Below are 27392 nucleotides of genomic sequence, written 5' to 3'. Positions count from 1 at the left end.
GCAGCAGCGACACGGCCCACAGAGCGTGCTGGAATACCAAGGGCGGGGTTACCCGGACAGTCACGTTTGTGATGCGGCACCCAGTCGCTATCTGTCGGCGTTTTACGGCAGTGAAAACAACCACGTGCAGCGTAGATCTGGTCGCGTTCGGCCTGCGTGAGAGGCGGCAGTGAAGGAGACGCTAGAGGGGCACGAGCAACCGGCATCGGAGCATCAGGAAAGGCGGAGGAAGCAGGGGCAGGGGCAACATTCGAAGCAGCAGGTACCGGGCGGGGGGGTACTTCTAATCCACCCATTGGTGATAGCAACAGCGTAGAGCCCGTTCATGAGGGCCACAAGTGCAGGGTAGCGGAGGTGGTGGACGTTGAAACCCGGAGACGAGACTGTGTTGGTGCGAAGGACTGGGTGGCAGTTCGCCAGAACGTAGAATTTGACCACCGTCTCATTCAGCTTCTAATCACCGCCAGCCGCGTTAAGGACCCGATTAGCGCGTTCAAAGCGTTCGATATACTCCGTGAATGTCTCGTTATTGCCCTGCTTCACGCCGAACACATCCAACATCGCGTCCATACGCCATGTCGGCGGGACAAACTTGTCGTGCAAGGCTGCTGCGAACTCCTCCCACGAGCCCAGCCGCTGGAGCTCATCGCAGTTCGTGTCCCACCATTCTGCTACTGCAACCTGCTGGAGCTGTTTCCCGGCGAGCACAATCAAAACGGAGACCTGCAGCATGTGGTCTGGGTTGAATGCGCGCCAGCTTTTCAGCTCATCTTGACAGCGGCCAATCCAAGACCGGATCGAAAGTGGCGATGGTTCGTCGGTGAAGAGCGGGAAAGTGAGCTTCGTCATGCGCGACATGCGGGAGGGAAGAGCTGGAGGATTGGCAAGGTGGGGAGGAAGTTGGCGATGAGAGGGAGATGGCGAGCGCGAAGGGACACGCGAGTGGGAGGACGGCGAGTCAGGCAAGCGAGGGGAGCGAGACGGCGACGGCGAGCGAGATGGGGCGGAAGATGGCGAGCGGCCAAGAAGGTTATCGTCAGGCGGCGAGACGGGGTTGCTAGGCACCTCTGCCACGTCTTCAAGTGGCCCAGAGCGGTGCCGCTGACGCTGTGTGGTAGGACGCGTAGATGGGCCGGTACTCGACCCAGCAGCCGATTTACGCAGGTTGGGAGCCAGCGGGGGGCGAACGAGGAGCGATTCGGACGCGTTGGAGACGAGGGGTGGCGCGAGAGGTGCGCGGCGAGAGGCGCAACGGGCGCTACGTGGCAAGAGAAGGGTGGGAACAAGTGTGACAGATCGTGGGAATGCCCCGCGAACGTTCGCGCGCAATCTCCGCGACGACGTCGCTTAGCCCGCCAAGCCCGAAATCGGCCGAAGAAGCACGGCGAGGCCGTCGGGAGGCCGGGAAAGCCGCCGGGAGCGTAGGAGGAGCTGCGGGGAGGTCGGGGGAGCTCTGAGAAGGGCCCGCAAGCTTGGGGAATGGCTGGGAAGCGCGTAGAGCCGTAGATTTCGATGTCCAGCAGAGATAAACGGAATGAGGTTGTGAAAAAAGTGGAAACTGGGTGGTCAAGTCCCAGAAACACTGAAGAACGAACCGGGACACAACAGAATCCGGCTATATTCGAGAAACGACGATGTGGTACAGAGGAGAGTGACTAAGGGCTGTGACTATGTGATGGGATGATGTAAGTAAGACTCCCAGGCTTACAAGTTGCAGAATAAGTTGATATTGGTCCTGCAGTACGTGCATGTTCCTTGTGGGATATCATTTCTAATGGTTGCAACAGCGATGAGATCAGGGCAATTGTTCAACGTGAGCAACCGCTTGGAGCTGAACAGCACTATCCTGGCCGCAAAAAACTCAAATACATCGAACACTGTTATCAGCACTGGGCCCCAGGCCCCTTCCATGAGATTTGTTCTGACAGGCATGAGAAACTGGGAGCACAAGCATTACAGATGGGTGGTATAGGCTTACCAATCTATGCGTTCAAGGACAAGTGGACAGCAAAGCTGCTCAAAATCAATGTTGTCCCAAATGACTGTACGAATGCAGCGGTCACCTATATCTTGATTTTGTGGCCGAGACCGGTGGTATGTCTTCATTTTTTCTTTGTATTGAATGGAGATACTCAGATAAACACACTAGGAACTGGCTTACAGATGACCATTGATAAAGGTTCAGAGATAGGATGGATGCTACAATGCAGGATTGTCTACGGTGAGTTCATTTATCATCATTTTACTTGTAGCTAAGCTAAAATTCGTCGCCAGTGAGATCTTTGCACCGGACATTGATCCTGACGTCTATTCTGCACACATTTGTGTCAAGAGCGTCCACAATACTGTCATTGAAGCATTCTGGCGATGGCTAAAGGTAAAGCGAGGACTTACCATCCATGAGCATATTCTACGTGGTAAGGTAGAACATATCTTCAGCGAGATAACTGTTTACCATTGGTCTGTTCTGCTCATTCCTTCCATTATGATTTTGGCTAAGAATTCCACAGCCATCTCTTTAACTGGATCTTCCCTTCTCTGGTTCAAGCCGAACTCGATGACTTTCATAACTATTGGAATTCCAGCTCACTCACTCAGAAATGCGTGCATTTCCCTGGGTACTGCCATTGGGAAGTGCGCGCATTTCTGGGCAGTCCCCCATGGGTCACATTTGTCACATTTTAAAAGCTTTTGTTTTATTTGTTTTTGAGTCTTTTAACAGGATATCACTGATGGGATTGATTCATCTTAGATCATTTGATGGATGTGGAACGATTTTTGATTATCATCAGACATTTTGATAAATACATAAGGATACATCAATTTAGGCCTAATTTGGACATATTCCTGTTTTGGGGGTTATATAGTATACCTTAATGACATTACGGGTCTTCGGCCTGAAGAAATAGTGATTTGCTTATCATATATGTTATTTGCTTAGTCATATCTATAATATTCAAGGAGATATTCAAGAAACACTAATTGTCACAGTTGGTGTCACATCCTCAGCCTTTGGCCTGCCACGGCCTTGCCCAGGAAATGCGCGCACTTCCCAATGGCAGTACCCAGGGAAATGCGCGCATTTTTAGGTGCATGTCCTGGGAATTCACACAAGATTCGCTATCAGGCAGACAAAATCATGCCTTCAGGCCACATTCCTTCAGACACTGCAGAACACCCTCAGCTGTTTGGAGGTATCAATTGCTTCATCAAGGTACCGGTCGCAACAGTAGAAGACCTTCGCGCTGCATTATCAGATGAGGTTGGACCACGAGAGCACCTGTTGCAGCTGGTCCAATGCACAAGTTGTGGGTTATAACCCAACGGTCCAATGCGCAAGACATGGGTTATATACCAAAATATACTATAAAAGCATAATGTGACTAATGTGACATCGTATATGTTATTGTAAATCACCTTTTCTTCAGGCCGATGACTCGTGATGTAATATTGGGCTCCTAGGAGAGGAGGGAATAGAGATCAATAATAACTAGAGAAGGAGTGATGCAGCATCATGTGATCATCAAAACAATTGATCTCTTGCAAAACTGGTTCAACAAAGGTTAGATTTAGTTTGGACCATCAATCCCATCACTAATATCATACCAAACAGCTCAAAAAAGAATAAAATGAAACCAAGGAATTATTTCTCCAAATTCCCCTGGGCTATAACCCATGTCTTGTGCATTGGACCTTTGGGTTATAACCCATATCTTGTGCATTGTAAGAGGGGCACCAGCTGATGAGAGCAACACTTGCACTGGGTGTCACCTGAGTTTGAGCAGTTTGCACAAACAGTGTACGAATCACTTGGGAAGCCCGACCTCACCTTAGCAAGTAGCTGGGACGTATTCTCGCGGATGTCATTAGAGATTGAGAGACTAGGACCAGATATGTGGCCAGAAATGGAGTAAGTATCACTTAGCATGTATTTCCCTTGCACCTCAACCCATAGACACACAAATCCAGTACTTCCTAACATATAAGACTTGAGAGAAATAATATGAAATAAGTGGCCGCCCTCAGGTTTGAACATCCGCCATCCATCTGTCATTCCCTGTCCTCGGCGAATTCAGAATTCAAAATTCAAAATTGAAAATGAACCGAATCAATCTCGCCTACCGTACCTCTGCACTTCGTAGACGATTGTGTCGACTCGTATCGCGGCCTGCGCGCACGATGAATTCACATTCAAGTACTTATATCGGGGCCTGCAAGCAACGAGCAAAGCAAGCGGATAGCAAATAACGAAGACCGTGTCCGTGAGGCAAGTACTGTATGCGTAGTGGTGGTAAATATGCGTGTGTGCGTGGTGATGTATGCGTATGCGTGGAGGAATGTATGCCAGAAATAAATAGTACCCTGAAAAAAAGAAGAAACCTTTTACTGCATCTGCCGCGTCAGCCGCTCGACATCGACGTAGTTCTTCAGCAGCACCCTGCGGATGCTCATCATGCCCGGCTCGGAGTCGCCGTGGTCCGCGTGTGTGTAGTCATTCCCGCCCGCCGCGACGAGCTCCGCGGCGCTGCGGCGGTCGGCGGGCGCGAGCGGCTGGTTCCACGTGGAGAAGACAAACTCGGCGGGCGCCGGGGCGGTGTGGGCCGCGATCTCGTGCAGCTCGCGCTGAATGGCGCGGCAGAACGCGTCCAAGTCCAGGTCGTTCAGGTCGTATTGGAAGGGATTCTCAACTATTGAACTCAGTTCACAGTTCTTACAATAAATCGGCACTCACTCTCCTGGCCGATCTCGAGGAAGCCGAGCAGCAGGAAGCTCGCAAAGGCAGTGCCGGGGATCGTGAGCCAGCCAAAGGTGCTGATCACCTGGAACGGGAGGAAGAAGAGGTACAGCCAGAGCGACATGCGGAGGTGTGCCTGGTATGCAAACGGCAGCGGCGTCGACCCAATGCGCTCCAGGTTCGACATCGTGTCCTGCAGCGCGGAGATGTTGTTCATCAGCCCCGTCGCAAGCGCGGGCATGAGCCAGCCGTTGCGGAGCAGGTCTAAGGGGAGGGTCAGCTTACTCAAGTAGACAGGCTCAACTCACGAGCAAGATACCCGGACAGGTAAATCGTGATCTCGAGCGGGACGTTGCTCTCCGCGAGCGGGCCCTTTTTCTTCTTCGGGTTTTGCTTGCGCATCAGCGTCGCACGAACCCGCCGGCTGCAGCTGCTGAACAGCCACGGGAACACTTTCAAGATCGGGAAGTAGTCCAGAAAGTGTGTTTCGGGCGGGTTGCGGGCGGGGAGCAGCGGGCGGTGGGCCTGGACCGAGGCCAGTGCCTCCTCCGGGTCGAATGTGTGGTGCCGCCGTTTCGATTTGGGCTTTTCGGAGGGGAAGGAGGTCGGGAGCGATTGGGTGGACGAGCCGGGCGCGGAGGCGGTGTGCAAGGGAAAGCGCTCGTCTTCAGATGCTTGCCAGAGCGGGAGCATGTCGGCGGTGGTCGGGGCCACTTGCGTTGCGTAGCGCGGTAAAAAGCAGATGAGCGGGTACAGGTCCTGGTAATAGACACCAGGTTCTTCACGAAGGAAGTGCTGCCAATCGTAAGCAAAGGAAAACCATCTACAAGACACACACCTTGACCGCGACGGAAAATGCCTGCACGAGGTTCATCATCGACTTCTTCTCCACGACGCTCTCCACCGTGCTCATGTCCTTGCGCTCGTGGGGCACGTGCACCCAGATAATCTGCCCAATATTCCGCGACGCGATAGCGATGTTCGTCCACATCTTGCGGCCCTCCTGATACCGTTCGTACGCACTCGACGTGCGGAAGGAGATCACGAGGCCGAGCACGGTGCCCAGCACCGACAGCAGCACGTTCGAGATGCCCAGGTGGTGGCTCGTCAGCTTCGTTACGCATGCGACCACTGAAAGCTGTCAGGGAAAGGAAAGGGTAGTGGGAAGAAAACGCACTGGTAGCAACGCCGCTGAAAAGCAGCACCTCGGGCCACACGTCGTTCACGACCGTCGCATTGAACTTGCGGATGCTCCACCCGACGAAGAGCGGGTTGCTCGCGACCATTTTGCGCTGTGGTTATTTCTATTCTTGCACTTCCGATGGGAGCCGGTCGCGGGCCGTGCGTGCGAGAGCAAGAGGAGGGAACAAAAGAAAAGAGAGAAGGGAAGGGAAACGGGGGCGCTGGTCGGCGGCTGTCTATTTGAGGATTTTTCGCTATTTCCGAGACGATTCCCCGATCAGCGCCGGCGTGCGAACGATCTGCCGGGACTGCTTCTCGCCGCGGCGCCGGCCCTGCGGGTCGTGTGCCCATTCGCTGTGCCCGCTCCGCCCTCCAAGTCACAATGGCGAGTCCGTTGGCCGACGACGCCGAGTATCGCCCCCCGTTCTCCGCGACCCAGTAGGCACCCCAAGCACCGCGAAGCAGGCAAACGCGCATAACCGCGTTACAGCGCTGCGACCCTGATGTCGTCATCGTCTATGCATGCGGGTCGCCGGGTGTGATATGTGTGAAACACGCAACGGGGGTGTGTTCGGGTGTCCGATGAAGCTTCTTCAAAACGCTTGGTGGGATCCTCGACGGTCGACATCGGGCGGGGAACGGCGCCGTGTTGGCAACAGAATCAAGATGAGAACTGAGAACAAGGAGGCGAGGAATGAGAACTATAAATAGCACGCATCTCGTTGCGACGACATGCGCGTAGGCGACGGGCGTCCCGCCTGTGAAGTGGGAGGGACGTGAACGGGCTGGGCTTGGCGGTGGGCGCCGAAGCGTGGGTGCAAGGTGGGAGGAGTCGGAAGGCACGGTTACGTGGCGCTGTAACACTAACGCCGGTCACGCATGTGACGAGACCGTGACTCACTTGCATGGTACAGCAATCGCGCTGCACATCGCTGCAGGGCTGCATCGCCCTCTCTGGCTGTTCAACAGTCACAAGTTCATCTCGCGTGATGCACGAACACGCCATGGCCAACTCTTGTTTCCACGGCGCACAATCACGGGCCGCGGATGGACAGATCGCGTCAGGGCGGCGGCGGGACGCACCGGCGCCGGGCCGGGGCACACCAGTTATCCGCCGAATCAGATAATCACTAGAACTTCGGCGTTCAAACGGTCTACATCACAACTTTCTGTCTATAATAAGGTAGGGGTCGTGGGAACCCCGCACGTTGACTAAGCGATCAAATGATGGCATCAGCGCCATCATTTGGGACTTTGAAAATTTTCCAACTATTTTTTGTAGAGAAAACTACCGTACATGAGAAATAGAAGCATTCACTTCATTTATCATAAATTGAGGTAGCATCCGATGACCTTTATACCGCCGCTGGACATAAGCAAGCTCTTCACCATTAAGACCACCTGCATATGCAGAGATAAATCAGGCTGCATGATTGGCATATCTGGATGCAAGATATAAGTAGGAATAATAGAGGTTAGTGAGAACATACCTGACAATTGAAACCTGTGAAACTGCATCAAGCGCCACTGGCATCTGCATGTTCTCCTCCATTTCGTTGATGGTCTTGGTCTTGGCAGATTTGCGGTAGATTGCCTTTGCTGCACCCCAATACATTTCTATAAAATTCAGCTCACAGTGGTATTTGGGGTAAAAGTCACAAATGTGGCCACGCCCTTTGACAACCTCCTGTAGCGCTGATTTCTGAGCCACAAAGTCAGGCTGACAAAACATGACCCGATGGCAGCAACAGTCAGTTGCCTCAGGCTTGCACTTGAAGCCTGGGCACTGGGCATTCATGCCAGGACGGAATAGACCACGCTCCTGCAGTATCTGCTCCATACCCTTGAACCAGCCTGGCATGGTTGGGTGGGACAGGGGCCAGTAAAGTAACTGCTCGGAACCATCAGCCATCCTGCCTAGGGATCGGAACCGTACCGGATACGGTCCGGCTGCGGAAATCCTGAGGAGCATACGGGTACGGCCGTATACGGTACGGTGCAGCTGTACGGCTTATATTCAAGGTCAAGGGCTAACACATGTATCTAGGAGTCGAGGCTTATACCATTTTCAATCTTCTCCATCTGTTCTAAGGCGTCGCGGACACCGGCGTGCTTCATGCAGAGTCGATGCTTCAGCAGCATGAGCGTGCGAATAGTGTCCGGGCTGAGTCTTGACCGGCACAATGATATGGTATCTCTCCCACCAGAGAAGACACGTTCAACGGCGACAGCGGATCCTATCTGATGGTCAGGGCAGTCACAACTCAAAGCAAAACTCCCTACCGGGTATGGTCATGATATCGCGGGCAAGCAAATAGAGTTGCAGAAATTCTTCTTTACGAGCATCCACCACGCAACAGGGTCTGTTTTAGGGCCCGCCACAGTCAGTTCAAAATATGTTGTGAGTTCATCCACAATAGTGGATTGTTGGTTAGCGCCGTAGATCATCACTGAGAAGTCGATCAAGACAGGTGGGGCAGTTGGCGGGGCAGCAGTGACAGTTTCGGGTGGAGGGGGTGCAGTTTGCAGATAGTTTTCGTCTAAATATGTGTGCAAACTCACGATTTGAGCTTCGAGATACTTTTTGAGTTCATTGTCGGATGCGTAGCGTGCTCGAAGTGACTTGACGTTGAGCTGTGAATCTAGAACTGTAAAACCTGTTAATCATGTCGCAATACTGGCCAAGTCAAAACACGTACTCGCCGCCCAAATGTAGAACGGTGATTGCTCATACTTGTAATAGTAGTCAGACAGTTTCCGATGCGCGGCTGTCAATGCTTCTCGGAGTTCGGGAGGGGTGTTGGCCGGCAGTTGGCGCAACTTGTCTCTCAGTGTATCCTGTAGTCCGATAAGTGTCAAATGAGTCGCAGATAGCATTAGCATCTTGGTCGTGCTCATCTGACTGGTTGCAGCACGAAACATCAATAACCACTCGGCGACAGCATCGATCGCAGCCCAGTCCTGTATTTGGACTTCGTAGGCATGAAGATCTGGGTGAGCGGTGATAAATGACGTGATTTGAGGACGGTAGTCGATGGCACGCTCTATAAAATCATGAGAACCACCGTCTATTCAATGGAGGGGGTACCAGCTTACTGAGCATCTGGTGTGTTGACGACCACCGTGTCTTCACATCAAGTATGAGCATGTGAAGACACTGTGTCGCGCACTCGGGGACACAAGACTATACCATTTGCGCCGGCGTTGCGGACTGGAAAGCACAGAGCGAATGACCTTGCGCAACTAGAGTGGAGGTTACTCTATCACGCCGAGAAACACCGAACAGACATACCTTGAAGATTGCTGCTTTAATCCCAGATGGTACCATACTCTCAGCCCCGGCACTGTCGTTGTCCACCTTCGAGTCATCGATTATCACCGCATCTTCATCCTCGTGATTGTTATCAGGTCGTGATATGACCGATTCTTGGTAGGGAACCAGCTTTCGTTTGGAGTCATCTTCAACAGCACCAATAGCTTTGAGCAACTTTGAGAGTAGTGAGAATTGAGGGCTACTATCATTGGGACAGCTTACCACCATCACGGCGAGATGAATTGTATGGGGAATGCATCGAAGGCAAGCATGGAGTGCGGAAAACTTGAAGTTTTGTGCAAGACAACTTAGCTTCCACAGCAGCCATAGTGTATCGTTGTTCGTCGCATTGTCCATCATGACAGCGATAACCTGGTTAATTCAGATATAAAAGAATAATGAAGCAGGAGTGACGTACCTGGCCCCACAAATGGTACTTGCCAAGTGTATCCCATACTGCATCGGCCATGTTTTCTCCAGAGTTTCTCCAACAAGCTCTCTGAAATCGAGCAACAACTTCTCTGGGATAGTGTCAGTACTTTCAGTTTGCACAAACCGAGCACATACCAAGTTTACCATCCGCAGAAATGAAATGGACAACGATAGCGAGGAAGGCAAATCCATTCGAGGACGTCCAAGCATCCAATGAAAGCGAAACTTTTCCCTCAAGTCTCTGTCGTTGATGTCAGTTACTGGTGGGAGACGCAAATGTCTACATACAGCAAAGAATGCGGCAAGAGTAAGCTCTAGTGCCTGTCCCATCTTCATGATGTTGTTTTTTTGCAGTTGCGGCACAGGGTACATCAAGCGGTCATGTACGGAAGTGGACATACTGAAGTAAACGCTTGAATTCCGGCCGCTCAATTTCCGTGAATGGCTGGTCACAAACAATAAGCCACTCACATAGAAGCTGCTTGAACCATTTCTGGTCCCATGAACCCTGGGAATCACTTAGACACAAATAATGAGAAGTAAAATGTCCGCACCAGCTTCTTTTGCCTCCCCCCGCGTGGCTTCGAGCGAATTGATGTCACTCGTTGAGGCACCCGAATTTGCAAGGATTTGATGTAACTCGTCAGTGCTTATTATTTTTCGTCCCTCTGCAATCTCGATTTCACCGGGTGTCATGGGAGTATTCCAGCCTCGAACAGCCTTGGCCAACTGTTTGACGCCTGCAAGCGTTTGTTTGCAGGCGGCAAGGTGGTTCCAAAGATCTAGATGGCAGATATGAGTGTAGTACAATAACTGGTCCGGAGGGACTGACTGTTGTAATTGCCCTTTTGCCCAGTGGACACTTTGATGATATGCGGGGCACCATTACCAGAGATGCAGTGACGGCAATGGTATTTGCATTCCGTGACCGTGGTGGGCAATTCACCTATGAGAGTAATGCGCTCGACGTTGACTTCTTCGTAGAAATACCGTGCTGCTGCTTTCTACAAGACATCAGACCATTTTTGACCAAAAAAGTCACTAATACCTTCGTCTCCTTAGTCGGTTGTCGAGCGGGTTTCAGCAGAGTTGGCGCTGGCGGAACAATCGGCGGTATGGGTGTTGACAATCTCGCTTTCTTCTTCTTTGGCTGACTGGGCTTGCCGCTCCGAGACTTCCCTTCAGGAATGGTTTTTTGAGGCAAGGAGTCAGCGAGCTAAGCAAAATGGCTTAGAATTGGGCATCGAAAGGCAATGGACAAGCTCACCTCTTCATTTGTGACAGTATCGTCAAGCCCGCTGTCCGACAATGACTCACTACCACTGCCCGAATAGGATTCATCCCCCGCATCTTCATCGCTCCCACCTGATACCTTATCTTTGCCCTTCGACTTTCGCGCAGCAGTTCGTCTCCGTTTCCGTCGCGGCTTTGATGCTCCGAGTCCATCATCATCTTCTTCTTGTTCCGCAAGAATTGCTGCATTGTATGCACTACGGTTCTTGTTCTTCGTCGAGTCCCGTCGCTTGCGGGAGCCTGATGCAACAGGGGTGACTAAAAGCCATGAGCAATAGGTTTGAGATGATTTGTTGCCGTACCTTCATCGTTCACACCAGGGTCAACGCCAAAGTCAATCTCGCTGGCATCCTTGAGCTTGCCATTGGCACCGAGAGCACACTGCTCCCAGCCGCGTTCGTTGTAAGCTGTATGTGAGTGAATATAGAACAGTTCAGCGCAAGCAAAGCATACCCGAGGAGCCGCCAAAGAGTCCCGGGAAAACAAGAAAATGACTCAATGCGTGAACATTCAGTTCCGCTATTGATGCATATCCACGAAGGACACCGTGTCTCCCAGAGAGGAAGATATGACCAATCGGGGGCGCACACGGGCTCTCGCGCGCGGAGCATTTCACACAGTTCATTGATGGTAGTTTCCGGAAATACAGCTGCATGGAATAGATGAGAAAGTTTTACGAGCATTCGTGTTGACTTACTGAACGCGTAGGATCGTGCATTGTGAGTTTTGACAAATACTGTCATCGGCTTGTGGCGGGGGTGGCCTACGAACAGAGGACATAAATGACTCGCGGTTGATTGGGGGGTTTTGACTCACCAGTATATTTGCGAGGAGCATTGTACCGCTTTTGCTACTCAAGATCCCAGTGTGAGGGAAATAGAGGGATATAAAGGCGGCGGAAATGGTCGAGCCTCATGTGTGAGACATGGTCGCGTCGATAGACAACTCCGCTCGCAAATGTCTGAGACACAACCAGGTGATAGAGCATTTTTTGAAAGCCTGGGAAAAGCCGATAGACTAAGTAGGTATTCAGAACTGTCAAATACATGAGAGGGGACAGAGACGCACCAATAGCAAGACATGTAGTAGTCCAATAGACATAGACTGCACAGAGGAGTTGCAGTGCAATCTGGGGAAGCCTGCCAATGAGGCCAGACCAATCCGAAGAGCAAGCCCAGAAGGTGAGGAGTGAGGAGCCGAGAGGAAAGAGGAAAGTGAAGATTCCGAGGAGGAAGAAGGCAAAGATTGCCTCTGCTGAACTCGCTAGTGCCTGTGCAGTCGACTCCTTTAGAGTGCCGCGCATCTCGCGGCCGTTGTGAGCTGAAAGCCTGAGTTAGCAAGGAATGCCGGTAGCGAAGGTAGGTTCTGACTTCTTTTGATGTGATGTCGGCCACTGGCCTTGTCAGCCGTTGTTCCCATCAAGGAGGAGATTCTGAGAAGACGGCTCTAAGGATGCCACGTCAGAGCCGTCACACTCGGCTGTGCAAGTGACATGATGGGATCGCTTTGCCTGACAGCCGTACACACCGGATCCAACCGTAGCCGGCCGTAAAGTACGGCGAAGTACGGGTACGGTACGGCCGCACCGTACCGTACCCGTACTACTGTATGTACGGTCCGGTTCCGATCCCTAATCCTGCCAGCACCTGTTAATCCACTTTATCCTTACATATTAGAAGGATCACCCCATGTGGGTGATCCTTCTAATATGAAGGGATGTCTCTGAAGTACCTATGCTGTGATAACTGAGGTTATAATTCTGCAATAAAGTCAATAATTCTGAGACTTGGAGCTTTTCTAAGTATTGTCTGTGATCTATCGATGCAATCAATCATAACTACCATATTAGGAAACTTTACCTTGGTCATGAGTGGTCTACTAAACAAGACAAATCTTAGGTCTAAATCACAACAAATCTGATTAATCTGATCTGATCAATGATAATTACCATTTAAGGTAACTTTGACATAGCTATAGATTTATGATCTTAATATAGTTTTCAGCTATTCCTCATGCTAATCGATCTAAATTGATCCCATCATAAAATATAAATCAGCTTTTTCCCCCTCTCAAGCCTTCAGATTCAAGCTGATACACCTACATACCTCGGAGGCCATCAGCCGTTTCTGATGTCATCAGACCCGTGAATCAAAACAATACTTTGTACACATGCTATATATCCCCCTATTCAACACCCTCATTTTGATCAATTCCAAGACCAGCTAACATAAAGATAAGATCTGAAAGCTCTGTATCCTGTGCCTCATCTCCTTCATCATCCGAGCCATACTCCTCGTCACGTTTCTCCATCACCTCATCAAAGGAAATTGTCGTTGGCGCTTGCTCATCAATGTCCATATCATTCATCTCCACCCGACAAGATTTGATTGCTTGCCCTAACTGTAAAGAGCCGGTAAAGCCCTCCAAGATAGCGAGTGAATGGAACCGACGAATGTGGGTGTCATTGAAGCGATGACGGCGGGAGGCATATTCTGCGAGCTGAACCGCCATCAAACCATCTTGCTCGGCCTTCTCCGGAGACTTGCCACTTGTGTCTCTCAGCTTCACCCCCTTCTCCTGCAGGGCGGCAGCATCATCCCGCATCCATGTCAATACCCGCCGTATTTCAATATTGAGAAGCTCGATTTCTTCCTTAGCGCGCAGAATCTTGAAGTATTGGTGCATGACCTCCCGGTAGGCTGGCCTCGCCCATCGCTTTTGCTGAATATCACCAGTTTCACGCTCTGCTTGTTGATACTCCAGCTGGTCCGCCTTCCATCGTTCAACAACCCCAAGCTCAGTTTCAAGGTCCTGGACCATGTAAGGGCAACCCTGGAGACTCCGATGAAAGCCTAGCAGGGGAGGATCCAAAGCGTGAATAAAAGCTACGGGAATACACGGAGGGACCGACCTAGCAGGGGAGGATCCAAAGAGAAGAAACTCTAAGGGTCCGCCTGCTAGGGAGCCAACTATATACTGGTCGTCCGTAACTGCCGACGTAGAGCGCAGAAGGCCTGAGCGGCGTCGCAGGCTCTGTCCCAAGGTGATCGTTGGGAGGGTCTTGACGGATCGGTGATTGTGCGGGCGAAGGAGGCCGTGGACGATGGTTGGGGTGGGTCGGAGCGTCCGAGGGGGCGCTGGTCGGATGCGCCTCGGATGCGTTCGGAGGGTCCGAAGGAGGCCGAAGCGGGGGTTCCCCTGACATCACCCCCCCTTTGAATGCGGCGTCCCGACGCATAGTTCGAAAGGGCAAGGAGTCGAAGGTCGCTGAGGCGATGTGCCGTGGTTTACCCGGGTATCTCCGATAGAAGTCCGCAATCTTGTCTGGCGCAAAGACACGGTCGAACCGAACCCACGAGTCGTGTGAAGCATCGTAGCCTTTCCACCTGACGAAATAGTTAAGACGCTTATACCTTATCCTGGCATCCAAGATTTCCTCGACTTCCCATTCGGGAACTCCGTCCTCTAGTTCGGGGGGCGGTTCGTCGTAGCCGGGTTGTCCATCGAAGGGGTCGTCCTGAGCGGGCTCGAGCTTAACAATGGGGAAGACGGGGTGGAGCTTGGAGTAACGCGGGGGGAGGTCGAGCTTGTAGGCACCTTTGCTAACCTCTGCAAGCACCTTGAACGGTCCGAGGCGCTTGTGGGAGAACTTCTCGGAGGGCCGAGTCGTTCTGATGTCAGAAGCGTCCAGCCAAACCTTATCACCAACTTGAATATTCGGAGCATCCGAACGTTTCCGATCGTAGTACCGTTTATACTCGTCTTTGGCTTTAACGAGCGCGGCCTTTGCCTCGGAGACGCTGTTAGCTATCCGATCGCGACACTCGTTCACCGACTCCAACTCTGAGCGGGCGCCTGGCTCGAAACCCATTCGGGGGAGCCGACCAGTGTCCGTCATAAAGGGTACCTGTTGAGTGGAGGAGTGAATGTGGTTGTTATAGGCGAACTCAGCGGCAGGGATAAGCTCGTCCCAGTCGTCTTGTTGGTAGTTGGTGAAGATCCGGATGTACTGCTCGAGCTCTTGGTTAACGCGTTCGGTTTGTCCGTCGGTTTGCGGGTGGTAAGCCGTAGAGGTGGCCGGTTTGACGCCAATTAAGCGCCAGAGTTCGCGCATGAAGTCAGCGATGAACTGCGAACCACGGTCCGAAATGTACTTCTCGGGGGTTCCGTGGTGCCTCCAGACATTCAGATAGTACAACCGGGCGGCTCCGACCGCGTCTATTGTCGTATGGCACTCGGTGAAGTGGGCGCATTTGCCAAGAGCGTCGACGACTACCATGACCGCGTCGTACCCGTGAGCTTCGGGGAGCTCGACGATGAAGTCCACCGTGACGGTGTGCCAGCATTCGGGGGGGACTTCGGTCGGGTGTAGCTCTCCGTGCGGGAGCCTTCGGAGGGCCTTCATGCGGCAGCACAAGTCGCAGGTCGCGACGTAGCGTCCGATATGGCGGGCCATCTGTGGCCACCAGTAGTTGCGCGAAACCAGCTCTAGGGTTTTGAACCGACCGGCGTGTCCGGCGACCAGCGTGTCGTGGCAGAGCTCGATGATGCGCCTCCTTATGGTGCAATTCACTTAGTCACAACCAATTTTGTACATTATCTAAGCATTATATAAGCATGGCGGAACTGGAGGATGGACATGAGATGTGGTCAAACAATAGAGATTTTGTGTATTTTCTAGACAGAGTAACACTCAATTTAGTGCTATCTCTCAGCTAATCTCATGTGGAAACAGCTATCTAGTATAGCTTCAACTATCTACAGAGCCATAGGGGTCTTAAAATTACTAAAAATCCTATGATTATATAATAAATGGCGGAAAGACTCCACCATAATTATATAAGTCCTTCAGTTCTGAGAGTCTTCACAAATCCTCTAGAGGAAATGTTCAGTTTGCTAAAAGCTTCATTTTGGCTAGAGGGATAAGAAATAGAGGTATTTCCCAGGGACTAATATTGCTTGTTCAAAACTAGTGGTGACTAGGTGAATTGCACCATAGGTCCTTGTCTTTGGGGACTACGACCTTGCCGCGGAAGTACAAGAGATCGCCCGAGACGGCCCACTCGTCCGAACGTGATGAGCGGGGGCCCCGAACTTGACCTCGGACCTTCAAGAGTTGCCGGGCCGCAAGCGCGACGGGCTCCTCTAGGTCAGGCTCACCGGATAGCGCTTCCTTGATGTCGCGGACAAGTTCGGACCCCGGCCCAGAGACAGTGACGGCCTCCAGCGCGCGAACGTGGAAAATCTCAGGGCGCAAGAGGGTGACGTCCGAGTTGTCTTCGGAGATGCCGTGGTCAGGCCGGCGGGAGAGAGCGTCGGGGCGGCCCATCTGGCGACCTGGGACGTGGTGCAGCGTGAAGTCAAACCTAGAAAGATACAACGACCATCGGGCTTGCCGACGGTTAAGGTGCTGTGCCTTTCGGAAATACTCCAAATTCTTATGGTCAGTCCAGATCTCGACCGGATGCGCGGCGCCCTCGAGGAAATGCCGATACTCCTCGAGTGCGGGATGATCGCGAGCATCTCCTTGTCGTGAATCTCGTAGTTGCGCTGGACATCATTTAAGCTTTTGGAATAGAACGCTACAGGGTGCCACTTCCCGTCCGGGGCGGATTGTTGTGAAAGAACCGCCCCCGTCGCATAATCTGAGCTGTCTGCTGAGCCGTAGTGGTGATATTTAGGCTAAAAAGCTCTAGGAATAGCTAGAATAGCGGTAGCCTAGAAATCTAGGTATTCCTAGTCCCTATGTTTTAGCAGTGTAATTACTATGATATTATTCTTTATTTATTTATTTTCTGCCTTTATATTGCCTTAATTTTGATGGGGATTGTGGTCCTTGATATATATTATTGATGTGGAACGATTTTTGATGGCCATCAGCAGTTTTGATCACTGTGTCAAGCTATATCATTTTGGTCCCAATTAGGATAATCCTGAACACAGGCCTTCCCCACTATATACCGGGTCATCGGCCTGAAGAAAAGGAGTTAGCATTACTATATATAGTATTTTTAGCATCAAATCTATTAATTTAATGTATTAATAACCCATTTCTAAGGTCTTTCTTGGTCGGGAAAAGTCTTCCTAGAGTTTTAGGCTACCGCTATTCTAGCTATTCCTAGACCCTAGGCTAAATCTTACACCTACGGGTGGTCTGCTTCAAGTCGGAAAGGCCGAGAGTCGTCCGGGATTGCTAAGACGGGCTCTGAGACGACCGCGTCTTTGATAGCTTGAAAGGCGGCGGCTTCGGCGTCTCCCCAGGTCCATTTCTGGTCTTTCTTGGTGAGCGCAAAGAGAGGCTGCGTGAGGGCCGAGAAATCCCGAATGAACCTGCGGTAGAAATTAGCAAACCCCAGAAACTGCTGGACATCCTTCTTGTTTTCGGGCGGAGGCCATGCGGAGACTCCGGCGACCTTAACGGGATCCATTTTGACGTGGTTGTGAGAGATGATAACCCCCAGGTACTCGATTGACGATTTCTCGAAGTCGCACTTCTCCTTGCGAAGGTACAGCTTGTGCATTCGGAGTCTCCGAAGGACTTCGCGGACGATCTCGCGGTGCTTACGGAGGTCCGAATGTGCGATAAGGATATCGTCGAGGTAGATCATAACGTCTCCTGAAAGAATGAGATCCTGGAAAATGTCATTCATCATCGTCTGGAAAGTCGCGGGGGAGTTTGTCAGGCCAAAATACATCACCAAAGGTTCGAACAACTCACATCGAACCTTGTGTCGACCTCCCAGGATTGTGCTTCTGAGTAAGTGGCGGAGATGAGTTGCAGCACTTACTGCCGGCCTGAGCATGTACTTGATACATAGTAAACTTTAAAGACAACTTCCGATGACACTGTCTTGCACGCATTTGCGCCCCGGTTCTGGCTGCGTCGAGCCTGTCTTGGCTTCAGCAACTATGATGGAAGAGGATATGGCGCACGTACTTAGGACGTATGCGAGCAAGTTCAGGGCCCAGGACCCCGCCGTGGACAGAGAGTTCGGTGAAGGTGCCACAGCGTGGAAGTAGCCTGCTCACTCAGCTCTGTGACCCAGGCGGCCACGGTACTTACGTTTTTTCTTCTTCTTCTTTAAGTTCTTACTCGGCGCATGCACGGTGCTGTCGGCATGCAACGGAGGGTTCGCTGAATGTGCCACACCACGGCAAAAATAAAAAGTACAGCAGGTAAGGCTCGAACATGCGGTGCCAACGATTCTAACGCTGACGTCGCCATCAAGGCAATCAGTGATAGCCACGTCATGCGACTCTATGATTCTTGTCTTTCTCTCTCATGGGTCATGCCCTTAGCTGCAACATCCTTGCTTGTTCATTTCGTCTCGCCGCCATTCGCCGCTCTCATTCTATTCTTGTCGTCGCCTCCATCAGACACTGTTCCCTGATTTCTCAATTCTCCCCGCAAACGTCGCCCATCCGATTGTTGGCTTCTACCGCTTTTGCGCGCATGACGCTGAAGTGCGGCAGATTCTGGTGGGTGGAGTGTGAACTCGCAATCTTTACTCCATCTAATACTCCTTCTTTCATACGTTCATTCTGGACATCGACTATGGTCCCGGCTTTGCGCCGCTCAACGGGCGCTTGCGCAAGCCGACCCTGCGGCCCTCCAGGACGACGCCCTGTGCCGCCGCGAACGGGGGCTTGGTCGTCCCAGCGGCACCACCGGCCCGATGTACTCCAGAAGACCGATACCCCGACGATAGTCGGCTCAACGAGGAGTATATACGAGAGTAGTGGGACTGGGACTGGGACAATGGGACTCGAGTCCCACTTTTCCCAGTCCCAGTCCCATCCCCGAGGGCCCGGAGTGGGACTCAGTGAATCAATATCATCCGCGTTGATGGATCGAGACATGTCGCATCACGTCGAGTTGCGGCGCCGGCCGCGACGGCCGGGGGTTTTCCACCCCGGACCCCGACCAGGGCCTTGCCCTGGACCCACCCTGCCGGGGGCTTCCGCTCGCCGCGTGGCCCGCTGCGCGGAGCGTGGGGTCCATTTCCGGCGTGTTTCATCCTCTTTTGGATGGAAGCATGCAGAGTGGCGGCGCCGGCCGCGACGGCCGGGGTTTTCCACCCCGGACCCCGACTAGGGCTTCGCCCCGGACCCCACGCTGCCGCGGGCTGCCGCTCGCCGCGGCCCGCGGAGGCCTGCTGCGCAGCGCTGGGCTTGATCTCCGGCGTCACGCTGTGTCAAGCCCAAGGGCATCAATCCCACTGATCAGACGCTCAGCGAGCCTGATCAGTGGGACTGGGGCTGATCAGTGGGAGTGATGCGGACTTGACGAGTCCCACTCCCACTGATTTCGTTATCCCTCCCGTGTGTTCGTTCTTCTTCCGATGTCACGTTCTGACGACGCGGCCTGCCCAGGAGCTCCACCTGAGCGGCGAGCACGCTCAGACAATCACCCCGCGTGCGAGCAATCCTGCGTCAAGGGTTGCGCGCTGCGAAATTCACACCAATAAGTATGAATTTCCTAAGAACAACACGCTCCACAAGAGCACCGTGCCAGTGCATTCGTCAAGTTGTCCGCCAGCCCGGCGGCTGCTATTGTTCGCTCTCGCTGCAAGTTTCCTGCCATCTGCCGACCCCGAATTGCTCATCGCGTCACGCCCTGGGACACCCCACCGGCCACGCCCCCGAGCGCGCCGCAGTGCTGCGCGAGCGTGCAGTCCGCGACCAGCCGCGCCGTGTCCGCCGCCGCCGCGCTGCTCGGCCTCGACCTCGCCGGGCCCGGGCTCAACGTCCCGATTGGCCTCGGCTGCTCCCCCATCACCGTCGTCGAAAAACAACTGGCGATTCGCCTTCTACTGCGCTGTTCACGGTATGCTGAGACTGCGCCAGCGGCGGCACGACCGTCACGTGCGACGTGCCCGAGAAGGCGTCCCCATCACGCTCTGAAGTTTGACGAAAGAACGATTATTTCGTAGTACCACACACTGAATAGTATATCTGTTGTCTCTCCGCCGCACTCGTGAAGCTCCGCGGGATTTGGATGTGTATTCTTGGGTCGAGCGGCCTAAATGGGTCCGTGGGCAGAAAAAAGATGGAACGTGCCGCAGCCTCCCGGCGTCTCATGCCAGCAGTTCGCCTCCCGCCTCTTCTCCCGCAGCCTCGACATCATCGGGAATCTGTTGCCCGCCCCCAACCACTTGCGCTGGCGCCCTAATCTTTCCCATTTCCGCGTCCCAGTCCGAATTCCAGTTCAAGTTGCGCCCGTTCAAGTCCTTCAAGTTCGAAGCCGTCCAATCCGGCGCGGGCTCGGGCGAATGTTCGGATCGGATGCGCCTCGCGATGACGCAGCGCAGTAGACGCTCCACCGCGCACATGCCGAGCAGCACGAGGAGCACCTCCAGCAGGACGACGGCCGCGAATATGCGCCGCTCGTCGGGGGACGGACTGAGCTCGACGCAGCTCATGGTCGGGCCGAGCTGCGCGCTCGCGCAGATGCCTGCGGGCGTCGGGGGCGCGGGCAGGTACTCGCCTGCGGGGAAGAGCCTGTTGTGAACGGCGGCGAGGGCAGGGAGAGGGAGGAGCGGCATCGGGGTTTGGGTTGTTGGCGAGCCGAAGGGGACGGACGGCAAGAAGGTTGGGGGGAGGGGAAGGGATCTCGCACCGCCCGGTATAAATACGCGTGTTATTGCCGCTGGGAGACGCGACGCCGTCAGGCATTCGGGACAATTCCCAAAAACGGGCGCTGCATGCCAATTGACACCGATCAGTTACACGCCGTGCACGCCGAACCGCGTTGTCGGCCCTGTATGTGGTGCATCCACGCATGATAGGGTGCGCGGTCCGCCCGGCATCGCGCGTCGGCACTGCGTATTACTGCGGATGGTGTCGTGTTTGAGTTGCCGTGCCTCGGATGATCGTTATCGTGTCGACAATCACTCGTAGTATCAGTCTTATCGACAATCAATGGACAAATGTGCCTGACGTGATCCAGTGTCGTGCAATTTTCCTTCTTGACGACGACGACGACGACGACCGGTCGCCGACGTCTCCTCTGCGCTACAGGCCTGGCCACCGACTTCGTCATCGTAGACCGTCCCAAAGAGCTGGCCAGAGCATCACATTGGCAAGCGCTTTAGTGTCGTCAGACTCACCGTCACGGTCGTCGTCATTTTACGTCCGTCTAGCATGGCCTCTGGACAAGGCTTCGGTCGGAACGCGTACAACGTGTCGGTGCTGGTGCTGCTGCTGGCTGGGCTGCGCAGCGGGTCACGGCTGGAGAAGCAAGCGCAGAAGAAATTCAAGAAGAAGGCGATGAGGGAAGGAGGCGAGTCGTGTGCGACATCGCTGATCACGCCATTGCACATCCCAGCCGCTGCGCGTTCGAATACGGGCGGTGGATGCATTAACGGAAAGTGACGAAGTGCGTGCGAATGGTCCGCTGCCACGTACACACGCTTATATATAGCGTATTGGTGTGGTTTTTTTGGTGCGGCTAGAGATGCTGTCGGGCCAAGATACTTACTTTCGCGCAGAGGCACGTCGGCACAAAGTCCCGCCTACGACATCATGCAATCACGATGCGGAACTTGGGTCTTTGATGCCACCTTTCACATTCGAGTAAGTAACTTAAAATCGCTGCCTAATGCTTACGCTGCTTCTGGTCACGGTCCCGGCCGCTCCTTCATGCGCCTGCGTCGGACACGGGCGTGGCCAAGCTTCTCGCGGCGGCGCCGTCAGAAGATCGGCGACGGGCGCCGTGCAGACATCCGAGCATCGAGGTGCGGTATAAGAGGCTACGAGCGCTCCCTGCGAGTCCACCACAATGACCACCAACTCCACTGACGCTGGCTTCTGCGCCGACTGCTTCAAAGGTCCGCTCCGTTTTCTTCGGCCCGGGCCCGCGCAAGCTGACAACCGATGCAGGGGTGCGACACGAGGGCACGCCAGAGGGCGCGATGACGACGCTCGGCGGGGTCCCGTGCTACGTCGCGACGCCCGCGGGGGAGTATGACGCGACGAAGGCGGTGCTGTACCTCAGCGACGCGTGCGGGCTCGCGCTGCCGAACAACAAGGTGCGCCGGCGCCGCGTGGCCCGGGGGTGCCGCTGATCCGAGTTGATTGACAGCTGCTCGCGGACGACTATGCGCGCAACGGATACAAGGTGCGCCACAGCGGACGTTGTCACGGACGACGCTGATCGGCCGGCAGACGGTGGTGCCGGACCTGTTCGCCGGCGACCCGGTCCCGCCGACGGCGCTGGACCCCGACGTGCGTCATCCGTCATGTCCACGTGCCTCGGCTGACTGACACCCCGTAGGCCCCGCCGTTCGACTGGCAGGCCTGGCTCCCGCAGCACCAGCCGGCCCACACCGGCCCGCTCCTCGACGCCGTCCTCGCCGCGCTCACGCTCTCCGGGGTTACGCACATCGCCTGCGCGGGCTACTGCTTCGGCGCACGTGCCGCGCTCGACCTCGCCCTCGCGCAGCGCGTGTCCCCCGTCGCGCTCGCCCATCCATCGCAGGTCCGGCGCGGGCCGTCTGCCGAGGACGCACACGCGTACGCCGCCACCGCCGCCGCGCCGCTGCTGATCGTCGCGTGCGAGCACGACCCCGTGTTCCCGCCCGCGGACCAGGCGATCACCGACGCGATCCTCGGCGGCGGGCGCTTCGCCCCGGGCTACAAACGTGTATACTTCCCCGGGTGTCGCCACGGCTTCGCGGTCCGCGGCGACCCGGCCGACCCTGCCGTGCGCGCCGCGAAGAAGGCCGCGTTCAAGGAGATGGTGGGCTGGTTCCGCGGGCACGGCTTCTGAAGTGCCTTGATTAAATGGATATGATATCACATCCTCAGCCTTTGTAGATAAGGATAATGATACTTGTGTATCATTTGTGATATGATATCTGTTATACTCACTTGATAGACCAATATTGAACCAGATATCATATGAGCCATTATTATTATAAAGCTACTGTATGAATGCAAGCTCACTCAAAACTCAGATCAAGGGGCGGGCGCAAAAAAAATCCTAGACATCGGGTCGAAAAAGTGAAATAAGTTCCAGCAGACCCTCCCTACCCTATTGACTAAGCATGACTAAGCCATGTAACTTCCAAAAAAGGAAAAATATTTGTCATCACAAAAATGATTGAACACATTTCTATAAAATGACACTCAGTGTTTTACTTTCTTGCAACTCTGCCTATTGGCGTTTGTGCATTACAGGACCAATTTGTGCTCGGCGCCTCTGAAAGACCCACACAGTACAGATGATACTGCACCAGAGTCAGTCACGATGAGCCACAAAATAAAATCCTTACCTGTGCACCACATGCTAGACCAAGGCACTGAATCAAACAAATAAAAGTGTATTTATAGTCCTCCTGGATATCTCTGGACCTCCCTGGACCTTCCCTGGACATAAGTCCAAAAAGTGAAAATTTCACTTGGGGACCCACCCTACCCTATGTCACAGGCGTGACTCTATGTCTCGGCTTGCTGATCCGCTGGCCCCTTGACTCAGATCTATTTTTCATGTTTTCACCTTTGAGTGGTCATACACCTTGTGACTGTTTGTATTGACATCTGGCATGGCCACCCTGTTCAATGCAGGTGTAGTGCATCAGCAAGTTCCAGGTAAATCTTTTTATTTCTATTTTTTTTGTTGCATTTGTCATCTATGTACAAACTGGAACAGGGTCCTTACCAAGCAAGTGCAGTGGACAGGCACAGAACTGGCTTAAGTAGTGACATTGGGAAAGCTAAGCTGGAGTGTGGCGTGGGACAATGACAAGAGACAGAGTCTGTCGATGACGACATGGGTCACGCTGTTCTTCCCCGGGAAGACGGAAGCCGACCACCACATCGTCGCGCAGTGGTTCCTTACATTGAGCACGCAGGTTTAGTGCTGGCCAGAATTATATTATGCTTGATTAAATATTAAATATATTCAGAATATTATGATTATATTATGCCCTTCGTGGATCACTTGAATATGATTATGTTTGAATATATCATATTATATTATGACTATACTATATTATAGTCACTGTCAGGAACAGGGCCGGCCCGGGCCCACGTGACGGTCTCCTGCCAGTCTGACAAGTGTGGGAAAGATGGTTCAACCCCCATAGCTGGGTGGTCGGCAACCAGGCAGCATAGATGGTGCCACTGCTGCAATAGAGAGCAGGGTAGGGACAGCTCGGGGCGACTCGAGGCGCCCCGCTGTCACGTTGTGTGACAGCGGTGTCACAGGATACGAGTAGTCGTCTAGAGTGTCCTACCCCTGCTGAAGGGAACGAGTCCATAGCCAAAGAGTGCTGCCTAGTAGAGTTGGTGCCCAAGACATAGGGCAAGTCATCACCAAACGGGCCGGACCCTTGCCAGGCCTGCCAAAAGTCACGAGGCATGGCAAGTGTGATCCGATCATTTCATAACTCTTGGCAGACCCCGTCACCACGACTTCAAGGCTAACGCGTACTCCCAGAGGTAAGCCCAAGTCTTGCCCCAAGCTGACAGCCAATAATAACACTACACACAGCCCTTGCTTGCGATTACTAGGTGCTGTCAACGCAGCGCGCACGAACCTTACAACCCCTGCCCGATCCATCGTCAAGCATCGTGCTAACTTGGCACGACATTCAAGGAGGCTGTCAACGTCCCCGAAGGGCTTTCATAGTCTTAGAAGTCACTTTCAAGCACCCAAGTGCGTCCTTCCGTAACTCTTATTCTGCTTGCTTATCCACTCCATTACAGCGCCGTCATCACTTCTCGCAATGCCCACATGCGCATTCTGCACCAACCAATTTTCTGCCAATGGCTTCACCAGCCATCTCCGGGGGTGCAAAAAACGGCTCGAGAAACAACGAAGCGTCTGTCACCGCTCGTGCGCGGGTACAACAGCAAGAAATTCAGCAAGCATCTGCCGACCGCGAAGCTGAAGAGCAGGCTCGACTGGACGCTGACCAGCAAGTTGCTCGCGACGCTGCAGCAGCACAGGTGTGTAAACATCAGTCATTCTAAGCTGGCCATTCACTTTTTACATAGTATCTTCTTGACCATCCGCCGCCACCACCCAAAACAAACCGCCGCGGTCGCAAAATCATCCTCCCCGCTCGTTTCCGCGACAATCTCCCTGACGCGCCGCCATCCCTTCTACCTCCACCTCCACCGCCACCCTCAATCGTCGAACTTGAACCCGAACGTGCTCAACAGCAAGCACAGCCTGCGGAATGGGTAGCGACGGACAAAAACGCGCAAGGTGTCTACAAAGTCTACCCACACCGGCCAACGCATGACCCGGAGGACTCGATTGGGGCCACCATAAATTGGCACTTCACCGCTTCTAATGCTTCTTTTGGCGCTGCATCAACGCATTATCTCCGCAGTTGGCGCTGCATTACGACATCTTGGCGCACCCATCAGATTGATGTCACGCGCGGATTTTCTTGACTCTGGACCACCATCATCAACTGGTTCCCTGCTTCAACGGAAACACTGACACTCTGTGGATGATTCTCATTCATGAAGGCATCAAACTGGACAACTACTGTCACACCTCTGCTGGTGACGACTCCAACGGCTCTCCGTTAGTCGTAGATTAAGACTCGCAGTGTGCTGGCTGGCAGGCCTCCGCTTCGAGAGCTTCCTCGCGGCCTGTTTCGGCTGAAATTCAACTCTATCATGGTCTTGTGGCAGCGTGACCGCCACGACTGTTGTCTCGGCGACTACACTTCAATCTTGGCTCCAGAGGTCTTGCGCAAATCGGAATCAGCGCCAACCGCATACCTGACCCGGTACCGCGGTAATGCATCCAAGCGTGTGCAGCCGGTGGCACCGTCCAGTAGGAGGACTTCTGCCCACGGCTTCTCATCAGCAGTGCGCATACATCCATAACCAGTCATTTTTGTGCCGACTGCTGACTCTGCAGACGCAATCACGCTCCCCAGCTTCTACACACTCAACCCGCATGTCAATGACGCGTGCGCGCGAATCTGGTTACCGGGGGCGTCGTCCCTTCTTGCCGCTGATGGCAGTGACGAATACCAAGGTATGTCTCCCTCTTGCGCGCCGTACTAGTAGCGGGTGCTGACCATGCATGGGTAGTGCTTCCGCTCATCTCGCCGGGCAAGACCCAAACGTGTGTTCCGACTAGTATAGCGTATCTATTTGATAAGGCTTCAGCGCACCGGGCTCCTGGGCTGTCCGTGTTTCGCGCAGCAGCTGAATCTGACTTCATCGATGGACATGAATGCTGCAAAGATACCTCAGGCTTCATCGCTTACAACGACCTGGACGGTGTCCCCGGCCGTCGCTCGTGGCCTGTTGCTCGAACAGCGTGAGCCACTGTTTGGCGCGGCGGAGAGGGTACTCTGCGATGAATGACTGGTACTGGGCGCGCGCGCGGCACAGTTTCAGGACGCATGGAGGTGGGATGGGGATTCGGGCAGTCTGCGGGGACTGGACCGTGGCATTCCAGTCCTCCTGGTGTGAGGACGCGACAGCGTGAGCTGTCGTTCCGCGTTTAGCGGCTAGCGAGCCCCGGTGGCGCCCTCACGTCTGGACGAACGCTAATCGTGGAATTCCGACTTGGATCCGGGGCCGGGCACCCAGCCTGTTTCCTCAGCGGCTTCTCGCGTGAACTTCAGAGCTAGGCATCAGTGTAGTAACTACCAATAGTATTAACTGTCAATGGTCAGTTGCAGCACCCCAGTCAAGCCTTAACGCCGTGCACTGACAAAATGTTGGCGCTGCGCCACAGAATGTTGGCGCAGCAACATGTGATACTGGCGCTTCAGTCACGTCATGCTGGCGCTGCAGTTCCGTCGCACTGGCGCTGCTGTGACGCTGCATTGGCGCTGCGCGTCACACGCTTGACGCTACATGTCACACATCTGGCGCTGCAGGGTGACATGTAGATGTGACTGGCGCTGCAGGGTGACATGTAGGTCACACTTTGGCGCTGCAGCGTTACAATGCACCAAGTGCAAAATTTATGACAAGGAGGAAATGTGCTAGATACATAGTATGAGACCTAGTAGATAGTTTCCTCACAGGCTCTAACATAGATTGCTCATCATAAGCCCCATAATTCAATTCTAAGTCAACGAAGGAAAGGGGATTTTGTTGAATTCTGTCATTATTACACTGTATATTGAGGTGCAAACCACATGTAGCTATGCTAGCTAAGCAGTTTTATATATCTGACCCACTAATTCAGTGGTAAAGAAAGAGGTTGGCACATTTGCGTCCACTCATTTCACATCAGTCCTCCTTGATGTGAGCAACATATTACACTGTCACTATCTGTCACGGCCTTGGCGCTTCACACGTCACAAAGTGGCGCTCTGAGCGTGACAGATTGGCGCTTCCAGCGGTGAAGTGCCAATTTCTGGTGGCCCACTCGATTGGGCTCGAGGATGTGTGTCAAGCTGGCGAATTCCTCACCGTCGAGGCCGAGAGGCACGACCACAACGGCGACAC

The 27392-nt window shown here is 53.6% G+C and overlaps 6 protein-coding genes across 6 annotated transcripts; 1 reads left to right on the top strand and 5 right to left on the bottom strand.

Moving 5' to 3' along the window:
- Nucleotides 1-4383: 4383 nt before the first annotated feature.
- Nucleotides 4384-6021, bottom strand: MIND_01264400 (uncharacterized protein; the record flags this gene model as incomplete). The annotated part of the gene is made up of 5 exons (XM_037369126.1): nt 4384-4688; nt 4733-4999; nt 5044-5530; nt 5574-5866; nt 5913-6021. 5 exons carry the CDS (start codon nt 6019-6021, stop codon nt 4384-4386), a joined length of 1461 nt encoding a protein of 486 aa, XP_037214332.1.
- A 4108-nt stretch (nt 6022-10129) lies between these two features.
- Nucleotides 10130-11580, bottom strand: MIND_01264300 (Dimer-Tnp-hAT domain-containing protein; the record flags this gene model as incomplete). Its single annotated transcript, XM_037369125.1, has 7 exons — nt 10130-10170; nt 10217-10444; nt 10495-10666; nt 10711-10878; nt 10930-11213; nt 11258-11362; nt 11409-11580. 7 exons carry the CDS (start codon nt 11578-11580, stop codon nt 10130-10132), a joined length of 1170 nt encoding a protein of 389 aa, XP_037214331.1.
- Nucleotides 11581-13139: 1559 nt separating this feature from the next.
- MIND_01264200 (uncharacterized protein) lies at nt 13140-13775 on the bottom strand (the record flags this gene model as incomplete). The annotated part of the gene is made up of 1 exon (XM_037369124.1): nt 13140-13775. One exon carries the CDS (start codon nt 13773-13775, stop codon nt 13140-13142), a length of 636 nt encoding a protein of 211 aa, XP_037214330.1.
- Nucleotides 13776-20032: 6257 nt separating this feature from the next.
- On the bottom strand, nt 20033-20500 carry MIND_01264100 (uncharacterized protein; the record flags this gene model as incomplete). Its single annotated transcript, XM_037369123.1, has 1 exon — nt 20033-20500. The coding sequence occupies one exon, from the start codon at nt 20498-20500 to the stop codon at nt 20033-20035; it is 468 nt and encodes a 155-aa protein (XP_037214329.1).
- A 363-nt stretch (nt 20501-20863) lies between these two features.
- On the bottom strand, nt 20864-21331 carry MIND_01264000 (uncharacterized protein; the record flags this gene model as incomplete). Its single annotated transcript, XM_037369122.1, has 2 exons — nt 21065-21331; nt 20864-21016 (listed from the first exon to the last, which is right to left on the bottom strand). The coding sequence occupies exons 1-2, from the start codon at nt 21314-21316 to the stop codon at nt 20864-20866; spliced, it is 405 nt and encodes a 134-aa protein (XP_037214328.1). The 5' UTR covers nt 21317-21331.
- Nucleotides 21332-21735: 404 nt separating this feature from the next.
- On the top strand, nt 21736-22725 carry MIND_01263900 (DLH domain-containing protein; the record flags this gene model as incomplete). Its single annotated transcript, XM_037369121.1, has 5 exons — nt 21736-21784; nt 21837-21985; nt 22039-22074; nt 22122-22181; nt 22231-22725. 5 exons carry the CDS (start codon nt 21736-21738, stop codon nt 22723-22725), a joined length of 789 nt encoding a protein of 262 aa, XP_037214327.1.
- Between the last annotated feature and the right edge of the window lie 4667 nt (nt 22726-27392).

The sequence above is a fragment of the Mycena indigotica genome, assembly GCF_014461135.1.
Source record: "Mycena indigotica strain 171206Taipei chromosome Unknown Mind.scaff0013, whole genome shotgun sequence".
Classification (NCBI taxonomy): Eukaryota; Fungi; Basidiomycota; class Agaricomycetes; order Agaricales; family Mycenaceae; genus Mycena; species Mycena indigotica.
The sequence above is the reverse complement of the archived record's forward strand: the minus strand, read 5'-3'. Positions and strand labels throughout refer to the sequence as shown.